The sequence below is a fragment of the Molothrus aeneus genome, chromosome 30 (genome assembly GCF_037042795.1).
Source record: "Molothrus aeneus isolate 106 chromosome 30, BPBGC_Maene_1.0, whole genome shotgun sequence".
Taxonomy (NCBI): Eukaryota; Metazoa; Chordata; class Aves; order Passeriformes; family Icteridae; genus Molothrus; species Molothrus aeneus.
In genome coordinates this window covers 2,726,420-2,742,311 of record NC_089675.1, presented here as the reverse complement: position 1 = coordinate 2,742,311, position 15,892 = coordinate 2,726,420, and the positions used below count along the sequence as shown (strand labels likewise).

General features: G+C 69.8%; 1 protein-coding gene across 1 annotated transcript in view; it reads right to left on the bottom strand.

Moving 5' to 3' along the window:
- Positions 1-15,357, bottom strand: part of KIF5A (kinesin family member 5A) — a 32,915-nt gene extending 17,558 nt beyond the window's left edge. The window contains exons 1-11 of the mRNA XM_066567672.1: positions 14,591-15,357; positions 11,654-11,741; positions 10,374-10,447; positions 10,166-10,270; positions 9,636-9,684; positions 9,030-9,085; positions 8,851-8,938; positions 6,896-7,020; positions 5,104-5,208; positions 3,234-3,382; positions 514-662 (exon numbers count right to left, since the gene is read on the bottom strand). Of these exons, the coding sequence (XP_066423769.1) occupies positions 514-662; positions 3,234-3,382; positions 5,104-5,208; positions 6,896-7,020; positions 8,851-8,938; positions 9,030-9,085; positions 9,636-9,684; positions 10,166-10,270; positions 10,374-10,447; positions 11,654-11,741; positions 14,591-14,719 (1,117 nt within the window). The 5' untranslated portion in view covers positions 14,720-15,357. The remainder of the gene's footprint in view (positions 1-513; positions 663-3,233; positions 3,383-5,103; positions 5,209-6,895; positions 7,021-8,850; positions 8,939-9,029; positions 9,086-9,635; positions 9,685-10,165; positions 10,271-10,373; positions 10,448-11,653; positions 11,742-14,590) is intronic.
- Positions 15,358-15,892: the final 535 nt, after the last annotated feature.

Sequence of the window (15,892 nt, the reverse complement as noted above, 5' to 3'; positions counted from 1 at the left end):
GGTGTACCCCCGATTTTGGGGTGTCCCCGGGGTGGGGGTACTCCGGATCTCGGGGTGTCCCAGGGGTGAGGGCACCCCCGATTTTGGGGTGTCCCAGGGGTGGGTGTACCCCCGATTTTGGGGTGTCCCCGGGGTGGGGGTACCCCGATTTTGGGGTGGCCCAGGGGTGGGTGTACCCCGATTTTGGGGTGCCCCAGGGGTCCTCGCCCAGCTCAGCCTCCCTGGGGAAGGACACGGCCTCGGGGTCTCCACTGGAGGCTGGGGGCCTTGGGGTCCCCTCCCCACAGTTGGGGTCCCCTCCCCTCGGCTGGGGTCGCTCCTAAGATTTGGGGTCCCTTCCCAGACTTGGGGTCCCTCCCCACAGTTGGGGTCCCCCCCATCTCCGAATGCCCCTCCCGTGCCCCCCCCAGGGCACAGACTGTGCCTCAGTTTCCCCAGCGGGGCTGAGGGATGCTGGGGTGCCCCGGGGTCCCCCCCAGTCTCGGGGTGCCCCCAATCTCGGGGTGCCCTCACCGCTCCTCCAGCGGCTCAGCTCCGCCTCCAGCCGGGCCAGGCTCTCTCTCAGCGCTTTGTTCTTCTCCTTCTCCTTCTCGAATTTCTTCTTCCACTGCTCGGCCGTGAGCTCCAGGTTCACCGAGGCCGTGTTCTTGATGGTCTTGGCCCTGCGGGCACCCCCAGACTGGCACCCCGAAACGGGCACCCCGAAACTGGCACCCCCAAACTGGCAACCCGAAATGGGCACCCCCAAACTGGCACCCCGAAACTGGAACCCCGAAATGGGCACCGCCAAACTGGCACCCCGAAACTGGCAACCCGAAATGGGCACCCCCAAACTGGAACCCCGAAACTGGCAACCCGAAATGGGCACCCCGAAATGGGCACCCCCAAACTAGAACCCCGAAACTGGAACCCCGAAACTGGCACCCCGAAATGGGCACCCCGAAACGGGCACCCCCAAACTGGAACCCCGAAACGGGAACCCCGAAACGGGCACCCCCAAACTGGCACCCCGAAACTGGCACCCCCAGACTGGCACCCCAGGACTGGCACCCCGAAACTGGCACCCCGAAATGGGCACCCCGAAACTGGCACCCCGAAATGGGCACCCCGAAATGGGCACCCCGAAATGGGCACCCCCAAACTGGCACCCCGAAATGGGCACCCCCTGTCCCCGAAACGGGCACCCCCAAACTGGCACCCCCAAACTGGCACCCCCAAACTGGCACCCCCTGTCCCCCCTCACTCCAGGGGGGTCACCTCCCCTCCCCTCCCAGTTCTGGGGACCCCAGCGCAGCCCCCGGGGGTTCGCTGAGAGCAATTGGGGTGCACTGGGGGCAGTTGGGGTGCAGAGGGAACTTGGGGTGCAGTGGGAGCACTTGGGGGGCACTGGGGGCAATTGGGGTGCGCTGGGGGCAGTTGGGGTGCAGAGGGAACTTGGGGTGCAGTGGGAGCACTTGGGGGGCACTGGGGGCAATTGAGGTGCGCTGGGGGCAATTGGGGTGCAGAGGGAACTTGGGGTGCAGTGGGAGCACTTGGGGGGCAGCAGGCGCTGTTGGGGTGCACTGGCGGCAGCCGGGGTGTGGCTGGGACACCATGAATGAAGTTGGGGTGCACTGGGAGCAATTGGGGTCCACTGGGGGAAATTGGGGCGCACTGGGGACACTTGGGGTGCACTGGGGGCACTTGGGGCACACCGGGGGCATTTGGGGGGCACTGGGGACAGTTGGGGTGCGCTGGGGGCAGCCGAGGTGTGGCTGGGACACCATGGGTGAAGTTGGGGTGCACTGGGAGCAGTTGGGGTGCGCTGGGTTAAGTTGGGGTGCGCTGGAGGCAGTTGGGGTGCAGGTGGAACTTGGGGGGCACTGGTGGCAATTGAGGCGCGCTCGGGGTAGTTGGGGTGCGCTGGGGGCACTGGGGGTGCACTGGGGGCAATTGAGGTGTGGCTGGGACTCCATGGGGGAACTTGGGGTGCACTGAGTGAATTTGGGGTGCAGCAGGCGCTGTTTGGGTGCACTGGGTGATTTTGGGGTGCACTGGGGGCACTCGGGGTGCACTGGAAGCAGTGGGGGTGCAGCAGGTGCCGTTGGGGTGCACTGGGAGCAATTGGGGTGTGGCTGGGACTCCATGGGTGAAGTTGGGGTGCGCTGTGTGAATTTGGGGTGCGGCAGGCGCTGTTTTGGTGCACTGGGTGATTTGGGGGTGCACTGGGGGCAATTAGGGTAAACAGGGGGCACTCGGGGTGCGCTGGGAGCAGTTGGGGTGCGCTGTGTGAATTTGGGGTGCGGCAGGCGCTGTCGGGGTGCGCTGGGAGCAGTTGGGGTGCGCTGTGTGAATTTGGGGTGCGGCAGGCGCTGTCGGGGTGCGCTGCACTCTGTGGGTGCCCTGGGGGGGTCTCGGGGTGCTCTGGGCACGGAGCGGGGGGCGGGGGCTCCGTGGGGGCACCCAGGGGGCTCAGGGGGGGCTCAGGGGGCTCAGGGGGGCTCAGGAGGCTCAGGGGGTTCAGGGGGGCTCAGGGGGGCTCAGGGGGGGCTCAGGGGGGCTCTGGAGGCTCAGGGGGCTCAGGGGGCTCAGGGGATCTCAGGGGGCTCAGGGGGCTCAGGGGGGTTCAGAGGGTTCAGGGGGGCTCGGGGGTGACTCTGGGGGCCTCAGGGGATCTCAGGGGGGCTCAGGGGATCTCAGGGGGCTCAGGGGGGCTCAGGGGGGCTCAGGGGGGGCTCAGGAGGCTCAGGAGGGGCTCGGGGGGCTCAGGGGGGCTCAGGCTCAGGGGGGCTCGGGGGGCAGTGTGGGGGGTACGGTTGGACACCCCCATTCCCGGGGGGCTCAGGGTGGCTCGGGGGTGGCTCGGGGGTCTCAGGGGGGCTCAGGGGATCTCAGGGGGCTCAGGGGGGCTCAGGGTGGCTCTGGGGGGCTCAAGGGGGTTCAGGGGATCTCAGGGGGCTCAGGGGGGCTCAGGGGGCTCAGGGGGCTCAGGGTGGCTCTGGGGGGCTCAGGGGGCCTCAGGGGGGTTCAGAGGGTTCAGGGGGGCTCGGGGGTGACTCTGGGGGCCTCAGGGGGGCTCGGGGGTGGCTCAGGGGGGCTCGGGGGGCTCAGGGGGGCTCAGGGGGCTCAGGGGGGTTCAGAGGGTTCAGGGGGGCTCGGGGGTGACTCTGGGGGCCTCAGGGGGGCTCGGGGGTGGCTCAGGGGGGCTCGGGGGGCTCTGGGGGGCTCAGGAGGGCCCGGCCCCCCGGGCGCACCTCTGGCCGAACATGAGCGTGGATTTGGTCTCCTGGTCGTTGTAGCTGGACGGGGAGCAGCAGATGAACATGGTGGTGCGGCAGTTCCCGCCCAGAGAGTCCTGCAGGATCCGCGTCATCTTGCTGTCGCGATAGGGCACGTAGGCCTTCTGCGGGGGGAGGGGCGGCCTCAGCTCCGGGACCCCCGGGGGGGCAGGGGGACACGGGGGGGGCAGGGGGACACGGGGGGATATGGGGGGACACGGGGGGATATGGGGGAACAGGGGGTACACAGGGGGGACACGGGAGGAGCAGAGGGACACGGGGGGATATGGGGGGACACGAGGGGAGCAGGGGGAACGGGGGGGACACGGGGGGAACGGGGGGACACGGGGGGAACGGGGGGACACGGGGGGAACGGGGGGATATGGGGGGACACGGGGGGATATGGGGGGACAGGGGGACACGGGGGGACACGGGAGGAGCAGGGGGAACAGGGGGGACACGGGGGGATATGGGGGGACACGTGAGGGGCAGAGGGACACGGGGGTTCACGGGGGGAACGGGGGGACACAAGGGGGACACGGGGGGACAGGGGGGACAGGGGGAGAACGGGAGGGGCAGAGGGACACTGGGGGATATGGGGGGACAGGGGGAACAGGGGGACACGGAGGGATATGGGGGGACACGGGAGGGGCAGAGGGACATGGGGGGACACGGGGGGACAGGGGGTACACAAGGGGGACACGGGAGGGGCAGGGGGACACAAGGGGACGTGGGGGGATATGGGGGGACGCGGGGGGATATGGGGGGACACGGGGGGACATGGAAGTGGGACACGGGGGGACAGAGGGCTCCGCTTGGGGACATATGGGGACAGTGGGCTCAGGGACACACACCGGGGACAGGGGCTCGGGATGGGGACACAGGGAGGGCAGGGGGCTCAGGGGGACACGGGGGACACGGGGGACACGGGGGACACGGGGGCCGGGGGCTCGGGCTGGGGACACACGAGGGACAGAGGGACAGGGGGGTCCGGTTGGGGACATATGGGGACAGCGGGCTCAGGGGGACACGGGGGGACAGCAGGCTCCGGTTGGGGACACACGGGGGGACGGGGGGCTCAAGGGGACACAGGAGAATGGGACATGGGGGCTTGGGGACACACGGGGACAGGGGGCACAGGGGGGACACAGGGCAGTTGGGTTGGGGACATATGGGGACAGCGGGCTCGGGGGGACACGGGGGGACACGGGGGGACAGCAGGCTCGGGTTGGGGACACACGGGGACAGGGGGCTCAGGGACACACACAGGGGCACAGGGGGCTCAGGGGGACACACGGGGGGTCAGGTTGGGGACACGGGGGGGGACAGTGGGCTCTAGTTGGGGACATTTGGGGTCAGGGGGCGCGGGGGGACACAGGGGACAGAGAGAGGGGCAGGGGGCTCGGGTTGGGGACATGTGGGGACACAGTGACACACGGCAGGCAGGGACACACAGGAGGGACGGGGGCTCGGGTTGGGGACATGTGGGGACACAGTGACACACGGCGGGCAGGGACACACAGGAGGGACGGGGGCTCGGGTTGGGGACATGTGGGGACACAGTGACACACGGCGGGCAGGGACACACAGGAGGGACGGGGGCTCGGGTTGGGGACATGTGGGGACACAGTGACACACGGCGGGCGGGGACACACAGGAGGGACGGGGGCTCGGGTTGGGGACACACGGGGGGGCTCAGGGGGGGCTCCCCCTCCCAGGACCCCCGAGGGGGCGCACAGGGTGGGGGGGGGCTGGGCAAGGCGCACCCGGGACCCCCGGGCTGGGGCACCCTCGGGGGGCTCTGGGGGACCCTCGGGGGGTTCTGGGGGACCCTCGGGGGTCTCACCGTGCCCTCGGCCAGCGCAGAGATGACGTTGCCCAGCGCCGACAGGGATTTGTTGATGTTCTTGGCCTCGTCCAGCACGGCCCCCTCGGCGCCCGTCTTGCTCACCTGGGAAACGGGGGGGGGATGGCTCAGGGACCCCCCTGTGCCCCCCGAGCCCTGGCAGGGATGGCCCCAGACCCCAAGCCAAGGGAGCCACCAGGCAGGAGAGCCCCAGACCCGACAGCCTCCCCCCAGAGAGCCCCAGCCCAGACTGACGGGCCTGAAACCCCAAAAACCCCAAACCCCAAAAACTCCAAACCCCAACGGCCCCAAACCCCAAAAACCCCAAACCCCAATGGCCCCAAACCCCAATGGCTCCAAACCCCAAAAACCCCAAACCCCAACGGCCCCAAACCCCAACAGCCCCAAAAAACCCCATTGGCCTCAAATCCCATGGCCCCAAAAATGACCCCAATGGCCCCAAACCCCAATGGCCCCAAACGCCAATGGCCCCAAACCCCCAAAAACCCCAAACCACAACAGCCCCAAACCCCAACAGCCCCAAACCCCAAAAACCCCATTGGCCTCAAATCCCATGGCCCCAAAAATGACCCCAATGGCCCCAAACCCCAACAGCCCCAAACCCCAACGGCCCCAAACCCCAATGGCCCCAAACCCCAATGGCCCCAAACCCCAAAAACCCCAAACCCCAACGGCCCCAACCCCAACAGCCCCAAACCCCAACAGCACCAAACCCCAATGGCACCAAACCCCAATGGCCCCAAACCCCAACAGCCCCAAAACACAATGTTCCTAAACCACAATGGCCCCAAAAATGGCCCCAAAAAACCCCAATGACCCCAAACCCCAACAGCCCCAAAAAACCCATTGACCCCAAAAATGGCCCCAATGGCCCCAAAAACCCCACTGTGTCCCCAAGACCCCCACTCTCCCAGTGTCCCACAGAGCACCAAAGTCCTCCCAAACCCCCCCAGGCTGCTCCAGACCCCCACCCTCCCAATGCCCCCCAAAACCTCATGAATGCCCCCAGGCCCCACCATCCAGGGCTGGGGCTCTCTGGGTGGAGGGGACCCCCCCAGTGCCCCCCAGTGCCCCCCTAATGCCCCCCCAGTGCCCCCCAGTGCCCCCAGTGCCCCCCCAATGTCCCCCAATGCCCCCCAGTGCCCCCCAGTGCCCCCCAGTGCCCCCAGTGCCCCCCCAATGCCCCCCAGTGCCTGCCCAGTGCCCCCCAGTGCCCCCAGTGCTCCCCAATGCCCCCCAGTGCCCCCCAGTGCCCCCAGTGCCCCCCCAGTGCCCCCCCAGTGCCCCCAATGCCCACCTCCCCTTCCCCCTGCACCCCCGGCTCTGCCGTCCCACAGCTCTGGGGTCCCCCCACCTTTGGGATCCCCTCTATCTTTGGGGTGCCCCCACCCCGGGGACCCCCCCACACACATTTAGGGTCCCCACTTTTGGGGTGCCCCCAGCCCTGGGGTGCCCCCACCTTTGGGGATGCTCCCACCTTTGGGGTATCCCCACCTTTGGGGTGCCCCCGCATTTGGGGTACCCCCGCATTTGGGGTCCCCCCAGCCCTGGTGTCCTCACTTTTGGGGTCCCCCACTTTTTGGGTCCCCACTTTTGGGGTGCCCCCAGCCCTGGGGTGCCCCCACATTTGGGATGCCCCACCTTTGGTGTCCCCACATTTGAGGTTCCCCCGCCCCTGGTGTTCCCACTTTTTGAGTCCCCACATTTGGGGTGCTCCCCCTTTGGGGTGGTGCCCATCTTTAGGGTGCCCCCATTTTTGGGGTGCCCGCACCTTCTCGCTGCCCGCCAGGTCCACCAGGTAGAGTTTCCCGCTCAGTTTCTGCTCGGTCTCCACGTTCTCCTGCTTGATGTGGATGAGGAAGATGCTGTGGCTGCGGGAGCTGTGCTCGTTCATGTCTGCGGGCAGGGGGGCGGCTGTGGGCACCGGCCCGGGCACTGCCCCCTGAAACAGCGCCGGGACCCCCCGGTGCCCCCCTGAACCCCAAAACAGCCCCGGGACCCCCCGGTGCCCCCCTGAACCCCGAAACAGCGCCGGGACTCCCCGGTGCCCCCCTGCACCCCGAAACGGGCACCGGGACTGGCACTGCACCCCGAAACCGCGCCGGGACCCCCCGGTGCCCCCCTGCACCCCGAAACGGGCACCGGCCCGGACACTGCCCCCCGAAACAGCGCCGGGACCCCCCGGTGCCCCCCTGAACCCCGAAACAGCCCCGGGACCCCTCGGTGCCCCCCTGAACCCCAAAACAGCCCCGGGACCCCTCGGTGCCCCCCTGCACCCCGAAACGGGCACCAGGACTGGCACTGCACCCCGAAACCGCGCCGGGACCCCCCGGTGCCCCCCTGCACCCCGAAACAGCCCCGGGACTCCCCGGTGCCCCCCTGCACCCCGAAACAGCCCCGGGACCCCCCGGTGCCCCCCTGAACCCCGAAACAGCCCCGGGACTCCCCGGTGCCCCCCTGCCCCCGAAACCGCGCCGGGACCCCCCGGTGCCCCCCTGCACCCCGAAACAGCCCCGGGACCCCTCGGTGCCCCCCTGCACCCCGAAACAGCGCCGGGACCCCTCGGTGCCCCCCTGCACCCCGAAACGGGCACCGGCCCGGGCACTGCACCCCGAAACAGCGCCGGGACCCCTCAGTGCCCCCCTGCACCCCAAAAGAGCTCCGGGACCCCGCAGTGCCGCCCGCACCCTAAAAAGGGCCCCAGGACCCCAGTGCCCCCCATGTCCCCGTGTCCCCATTGACCCCCATGTCCCCCCCCCATGCCCCCCATGCCCCCCCCGCCCCCGGTGTCCCCCTGTCCCCCATGCCCCCCCATGCTGCACATGCACCCAATGTCCCCCCGTGTCCCCCCCTCGTGCCCTCCATGCCCCCCAATGTCCCCGTGTCCCCCCACGCCCCCCCATGCCCATCTTCCCCCTTGCCCCCCATGCTCCCCCTCAGTGTCCCCGGTGTCCCTCACTGGTGACAGCCATGGATATCCCAGCTCCATCCCTGTGTCCCCCTCTCCGTGTCCCCCCATGTCCCCCCATGTCCCCCTCAGTGTCCCCGGTGTCGCTCACTGGTGACAGCCATGGATATCCCAGCTCCATCCCTGTGTCCCCCTCTCCGTGTCCCCCCATGTCCCCCCATGTCCCCCTCAGTGTCCCCGGTGTCGCTCACTGGTGACAGCCATGGATATCCCAGCTCCATCCCTGTGTCCCCCTCTCCATGTCCCCCCATGTCCCCCCTGTCCTCCCCACGTCGCCCCTGTCCCCCCGTGCCCCCCACATCCCCCGTGTCCCCCCGGTGTCCCCGGTGTCCCTCACTGGTGACAGCCATGGATATCCCAGTTCCATCCCTGTGTCCCCCTCTCCGTGTCCCCCCATGTCCCCCCTGTCCCTCCGGTGTCCCCGGTGTCGCTCACTGGTGACAGCCATGGATATCCCAGCTCCATCCCTGTGTCCCCCTCTCCATGTCCCCCCATGTCCCCCCTGTCCCTCCGGTGTCCCCAGTGTCGCTCACTGGTGACAGCCATGGATATCCCAGCTCCATCCCTGTGTCCCCCTCTCCGTGTCCCCTGATGTCCCCACTGCCCCCCGTGCCCCCCACATCCCCCATGTCCCCCCATGTCCCCCCGGTGTCCCCGGTGTCCCTCACTGGTGACAGCCATGGATATCCCAGCTCCATCCCTGTGTCCCCCTCTCCGTGTCCCCCCGTGTCCCCCCATGTCCCCCCGGTGTCGCTCACTGGTGACAGCCACGTGCCGGTTGGATTTCCCCTCATCGATCACATCCAGGATCTCCTCGGGGCTGGACACGAAGCGCTCGGTGCAGCCCTGGGGGGGGAGGGGGGGGCGGTGACCGGGGGGGGGCTCAGCCCCTCCCCCCCCCCCCGAGTGCCCCCCCTGAGCCCCCTCCCCCCCTCACCTTGACATAGGGGACCCGGTTCTTGTCCTCGTGCACCGACAGGTTGGTCTTGGTCACTGGGGGGACACGCGGGGGGGTCACAGAGTGCTCCCAGTAACCTCCCAGTAACCTCCCAGTAACATCCCAGTGCTCCCAGTAACATCCCAGTAACATCCCAGTAACATCCCAGTAACCTCCCAGGAACCTCCCAGTAACATCCCAGTGCTCCCAGTAACCTCCCAGGAACCTCCCAGTAACATCCCAGTGCTCCCAGTAACCTCCCAGGAACCTCCCAGTAACATCCCAGTGCTCCCAGTAACATCCCAGTGCCCTCCCAGTAACATCTCAGTGCCCTCCCAGTAACATCTCAGTGCCCTCCCAGTGCTCCCAATAACATCCCAGTGCCTCCCAGTAACATCGCAGTAACCTCCCAGTGCCCTCCCAGTAACCACCCAGTGCCCTCCCAGTGCCCTCCCAGTAACCACCACTGGTTCCCAATAACCTCCCAGTAACCTCCCAGTTCTCCCAGTAACATCCCAGTAACCATCCCAGTGCCCTCCCAGTGCTCCTCAGCTGCCCCCCAAGAGCTTCCCAGTCCTCCCAGTGCCCCCAGTGCCCCCCACTCACTGTCCAGCAGGTCCCGGATCTTGTCCAGGTAAATCTCAAAGTAGGACACCTGGGGGGGAGGGGGTGGGGGTGGGGGTTGGGTGCCGGCTCGGGCCGACCCCCCCAGTGCCCCCCATGAGCCCCTCCCAGTGCCCCCAGTGCCCCCAGTGCCCCCCAGTGCCCCCAGTCCCTCCCAGTAATTCCCAGTGCCCCCCCAGTGCCCCCCCGAGCTCCTCCCAGTGCCCCCCCAGTGCCCCCAGTGCCCCCCCAGTCCCCCCCCAGTGCCCCCCCAGTGCCCCCCATGAGCCCCCCCCCAGTGCCCCCCAGTGCCCCTTCAGTGTCCCCAGTGCCCCCCAGTGCCCCCCCAGTGCCCCCCATGAGCCCCCCCCCCAGTGCCCCCCAGTGCCCCCAGTGCCCCCCGGTGCCCCCCCAGCAATTCCTAGTGCCCTCCAGTGTCCCCAGTGCCCCTCCAGCCCCTCCCAATGCTGCCCTCGAGCCCCCCGGTGCCCCCCAACCTCTCCCAGTGCCCCCCCAGTGCCCCCCGTGCCCACCTTGATGTGGAACTCCAGGTTCTCGTCCATGGCGTAGATGTGGTTGAAGATGTCGCGGGCGATGCGGGGGATGATCCCCATCTGCTGCGGGTCGTGCAGCTTCCCCTGGGGGGGCGGGGGGCGCTGAGACCCCGGGGGGCGCCAGGGCCCCCCCAGGGCCCCCCAAAACCCCCCCCGTGCCCCCCCAGTGCCCCCCCCGTGCCCCCACCTCCATGGTGTGGGTCTTGCCCGATGATGTCTGTCCGTAGGCGAAGATGGTGCCGTTGTACCCGGCCAGCACATCTGGGGGGGGAGAGGGGATTGGGGACCCCCGAACACCCCCCGAGACCCCCGAACACCCCCGGGACCCCCGAACACCCCCGGGACCCCCAAACACTCGGCTTTTCCGGGGCTGTCCCCACGCTGTCCCACCCAGGGCTGTCCCCACGCTGTCCCTGGTGGCCCCACACTGTCCCCGGGGCTGTCCCCAGGCTGTCCCGAGCTGTCCTCGGGCTGTCCCACCCAGGGCTGTCCCCACGCTGTCCCCACGCGGTCCCAGGATGTCCCCACGCGGTCCCGGGCTCTCCCCATGCTGTCCCCGGGTTGTGCCACCCAGGGCTGTCCCCCTGCTGTCCCTGGTGTCCCCACACTCTCCTCACGCTGTCCCCGAGGTGTCCCCACGCTGACCCCAGGCTCTCCCCAGGTTGTCCCCGCTCTGTCCCCAGACTGTCCCTGGTGTCCCCACGCTGTCCCCAGGCGCTCCATAGGCTGTCCTCGGGCTGTCCCCGGCTGTACCCGGGCTGTCCCCAGGTTCTCCCCGCGCTGTCCCAGGATGTCCCCTCTCTGTGCCCGCTCTGTCCCCGCTCTGTCCCCGCTGTCTCCGCTCTGTCCCCGCTGTCTCCACTCTGTCCCCTCTCTGTCCCCGCTCTGTCCCCGCTCTGTCCCCACTGTCCCCGCTCTGTCCCCGCTCTGTCCCCGCTGTCCCCGCTGTCCCCGCTCTGTCCCCGCTGTCCCCACTGTCCCCGCTCTGTCCCCGCTCTGTCCCCGTTCTGTCCCCTCTCTGCACCCGCTCTGTGCCCGCTCTGTCCCCGCTCTGTCCCCGCTGTCCCCGCTCTGTCCCCGCTCTGTCCCCGCTGTCCCCGCTGTCCCCGCTCTGTCCCCGCTCTGTCCCCGCTCTGTCCCCGCTGTCTCCGCTCTGTCCCCTCTCTGTCCCCTCTCTGTCCCCGCTCTGTCCCCTCTCTGTCCCCGCTCTGTCCCCGCTCTGTCCCCGCTGTCCCCGCTCTGTCCCCGCTCTGTCCCCGCTCTGTGCCCGCTGTCCCCGCTCTGTCCCCGCTCTGTCCCCGCTGTCCCCGCTGTCCCCACTCTGTCCCCGCTCTGTCCCCGCTCTGTGCCCGCTGTCCCCGCTCTGTCCCCGTTCTGTCCCCGCTCTGTCCCCTCTCTGTCCCCGCTCTGTCCCCGCTCTGTCCCCGCTGTCCTCGCTCTGTCCCCGCTGTCCCCGCGCCCTCTCACCCTTGACGATCTGCATGGCACACGCGTGGTACACCTGCTCCTGCGTGGTGTTCGGGGGGAACACGCGATCGAACACGTACGGCTTGCCCTGGGGGGGTCAGCGGGACAGACACGGGGTCACCGGCCAGAGAGACCCCCCGAGACACAGGGGCACCGAGCAGAGACCCCCGAGACAGACACGGAGACACCGAGCAGAGACCTCCCGAGACACGGGGGGCACCGGGCAGAGACCCCCCGAGACACGGGGACACCGAGCAGAGACCCCCGAGACAGACACTGGGGCACCATCCAGAGACCCCCGAGACACGGGGGGCACCATCCAGACAAATCCCGGGACAGACACGGGGGGCACCGGCCCGAGACCCCCGTCCCGCCCGGGGGTCACCATCCCCAGGGACCCCCCCGAGGCGCTGGGGGCTGGCACAGCCTCAGGACCCCTCAGGGAGTCCCGGTAAGGGACGGGGGGCCTGGGGGGGTCTCAATCTGTACCCCCGGTACCCACCCGGAACCCCCCATTGAGGGACCCGGCCCCCACACACACCTCCGGCCCCCGATATCCGCACAGATCCCCCCCTCCAAACCCTCTCACAGCCCCCCAGAACCTTCCAGACTTCCCCATGGATCCCCACAGACCCCTGAGCCCCTCACAGACCCCCAGAACCCTCCAGACTCCCCCATAACTCCCCATAGATCCCCACAGACCCCTCACAGCCCCACAAAGCCCCAAGGACCCCTCAGGCCCCTCACAGACCACCCCCAGCCCCCCTCAGACCCCCACAGAATGCTCAGACCCCCACAGACCCCCACAGACCCCCCCTATTCCCCTACAGACCCCCATGGAGCCCCCCTATTCCCCTACAGACCCCATAGACCCCCGTAGATCCCCAAGGACCCCCCAGGCCCCCCCAGAGCCCCCCATAGACAGCCAGACACCCCCAGACCCCCGGAGACCCCCTATACACCCCCACCCCTCCCCCGGGAGCTGTCCAGGCCCCGGTGCTGAGCCGGGACACGGGGACAGACGGACAGGGGGACATGGGGACACACGGACAGGGGGACACAGGGACACGGAGACACACAGACATGGGGAAACACGGACACGGGGACAGACGGACACGGGGGCACACGAACACACGGGGACACACAGACATGGGGAAACACGGCCATGGGGACAGACGGACACGGGGACACACAGACATGAGGACAGATGGACACGGGGACACACGGCCATGGGGACACACGGACACAGGGGCACACGGACACACAGCCATGGGGACACACAGCCATGGGGACAAAGGGGCTCGGGGACACACGGCCACGGGGACAGACGGACACGGGGACAGACGGACACAGCGCCACGGGGATACACAGACATGGGGACAGACGGACATGGGGACACACGGCCATGGGGACAAAGGGGCTCGGGGACACACAGCCATGGGGACACACAGCCATGGGGACAGATGGACACGGGGACACACGGCCATGGGGACAAAGGGGCACGGGGACTCACGGACATGGGGACAGACGGCCACGGGGACACACGGGGGGCTCGGGGGCACGGGGCCGGCCGGTGCCAGCAGCCCTCGCCCCCGCTCCCCCCGCCCCCCCGGGGCCCCGCAGCCGCCGCAGCTCCGCGGCCCCGCCCGCCGCCGGTCACGCACCCCCCGCACCCCCCGCACCCCCCGCACCCCCTTCCTCCCCTGCCCCGCACCCACATCCCAGCGCCCCCCGGCCCTTCCCCACAGCCCCGGCCCGCAACGCCGCCCCCGCGGCTCCCCCCGCACCCCCGCACTGCGCCGGCACTGCCACAGCCCCGCCACGGGCGGACCCCCCCCATCCACGGACCCCCCCTGTCCAGGGACCCCCCATGCATGAACTCCCGGCCAAAGACCCCCCCCCATCCACGGAACCCCCCCCCCCATCCACGGATCCCCCCCCATCCACGGAACCCCCCCCATCCACGGACCCCCCCATGCATGAACCCCCCATCCACGGAACCCCCGCATCCACGGACCCCCCATGCATGAACCCCCCCCATCCAAGGACCCCCCCTGCATCCACGGACGCCCCCGTGCATGGATCCCCCCCCTCTGTACCACGGACCCCCCATCCACGGACCCCCCGCACCCACGGACCCCCCCCCCCCGCCCCGCATCCACATCCCTGCACTCGCGGACCCCTCCTCATTTACGGACCCCTCCGTCCATGGACCCCCCCTATCCACGGATGCCCCATCCACGGACCCCCCCCCCACCCACGGACCCCTCCTGCACTCACGGACCCCCCCCCATTTACGGACCCCCCCCTCCACGGACACCCCCGCGCCCCCACCCCGTTTTCCCCCCAGGACCGTCGCTTCTCCCCCCCCACGCCCCCCCGGACAAGGGGGGGCCGTTATGGGGTGCTGATAATTTGGGGGTCGATATTTTGGGGGCCGATATTTTGGGGGCCTCATCCCCCCCCGGATGAGCCCCTAACAAAGGGCAGGGCCCCAGCGCAGGGGAGGGGGGGGGGGTCCTGCGGCATCCCCCCCCCCCCCACCCGCGGTTGCTTTGAGGCCCCCCCGGGGGGGGTCAGGGCGTGTCCGCTCCATGTAAACACCGCCCGCCCCCCCCGCACTGGGCAAACTGGGAGCGCCCCCCCCCCCCCCGGCACTGGGCAAACTGGGAGCGCCACCCCCCGGCATTGGGCAAACTGGGAGCGCCCCCCCCCCCCGGCACTGGGCAAACTGGGAGCGCCCCCCCCCCGGCACTGGGCAAACTGGGAGCTCCGGGAGCCTCGGAAATGCAGAGGGGGGGAGCACGGGGCGAGTCCCTGGGGGCAGCGGCCACACCCAGCAGCGCTTCCCCCCCTCCCCAGAACAGGATCTGCCACCCCCCGAGTGACAGCGCCCCCCAAATGGGGGTACCCGCCCCTGCCCCCCCCGTGACTCACCCCCAGCACGACGCTGTCGTCCCCCTGGAACACGGGCAGGAATTTGTCCCCCCGCAGGATCTCGGCCTGGTTGAGCGGCCGGAAGCGGCACAGGACCTTGATGCTGCACTCGGAGCTGGGCTCGGCCATGCCGGGGCTCGGGGGGCTTCCACACGGGGGGGCTCGGGTCTTGGGGCTCACCCGGGGCGCTGCTCACAGCCTAAGGGACAGCTGGCACCGGCGGGCACGGTGGCACCCGGGGGTGCTGAGCGGTACCCGAGGGTGCAGGGTGCTGCTCAGGGATGCCGGGTGGTACCCAAGGGCTCGGGATGCTCCTCAGAGATGCAGGATGCTGCCCAAGGATGCAGGTACCCAGGGATGCAGGATGCTGCCCAAGGATGCAGGATGCTGCTCGGGGGTGGTACCCAAGGATGCAGGATGCTGCTCAGAGATGCAGGATGTTGCTCAGTGATGCAGGATGCTGCCCGGGTGGTACCCAAGGATGCAGGATGCTGCTCAGCACTGCAGGGTGGTACCCAAGGATGCAGGATGCTGCTCAGCACTGCAGGATGTTGCTCAGGGGTGGTACCCAGGGATGCAGGATGCTGCTCAGGGATGCAGGATGCCGCTCAGCACTGCAGGGTGGTACCCAGGGCTGCGGGTGGTACCCAGGGATGCAGGATGCTGCTCAGGGATGCGGCTCGCGGGGCTGCAGGATGCGGGAGGCGGCGCCGGGCGGGGCTGACGCTCCGCAGCTGCCGCTGTCGCCGCTCCTGTGACCGCTGCTGTCGCCACTGCAGCCCCGGGACCGGCGGGTGGGGGGGGGGGGGGGGCCGCCCCCCCGCGCCCCCTCCCCCGCCTTAAGGTGGAGCCGCCCGCGGCTCTTAAGGTGGCCGGGACTGAGGGGGGGGCGCCGCGCTGGGCACGGGCCCCCCCAAAGTGCTGATTCACGGCGGGGGGAGCAGGACGGGCCGGGGATCGGGACCCCGGGGCGCGGACGGGGAGGGGGAGCGGGGCCAGCCCCCCCCGGCCTCCCTGCTCGGTGTCCCCCCCGCGGGAAGGCCGCGGTCCTGACTCATCCCCCCCGGTACAGCGGGGGCCCTCTGCCCGGCCCCCCCTGCGGGTGACCCCCAAACACGGGGGGGGGCCGGAGCTGAGCCCGGGGGGGCCGGAGCTGTGCCCGGGGGGGCCGGAGCTGTGCCCGGGGGGGCCGGAGCTGAGCCCGGGGGTCTCCCGCGGCTGAGAAGGGCAGCCCCACCATGGGGGACAGCCCAGGACACCCCAATGGTGCCCCCCAGTGCCACCCGGCCTGTGCGTGCCCCC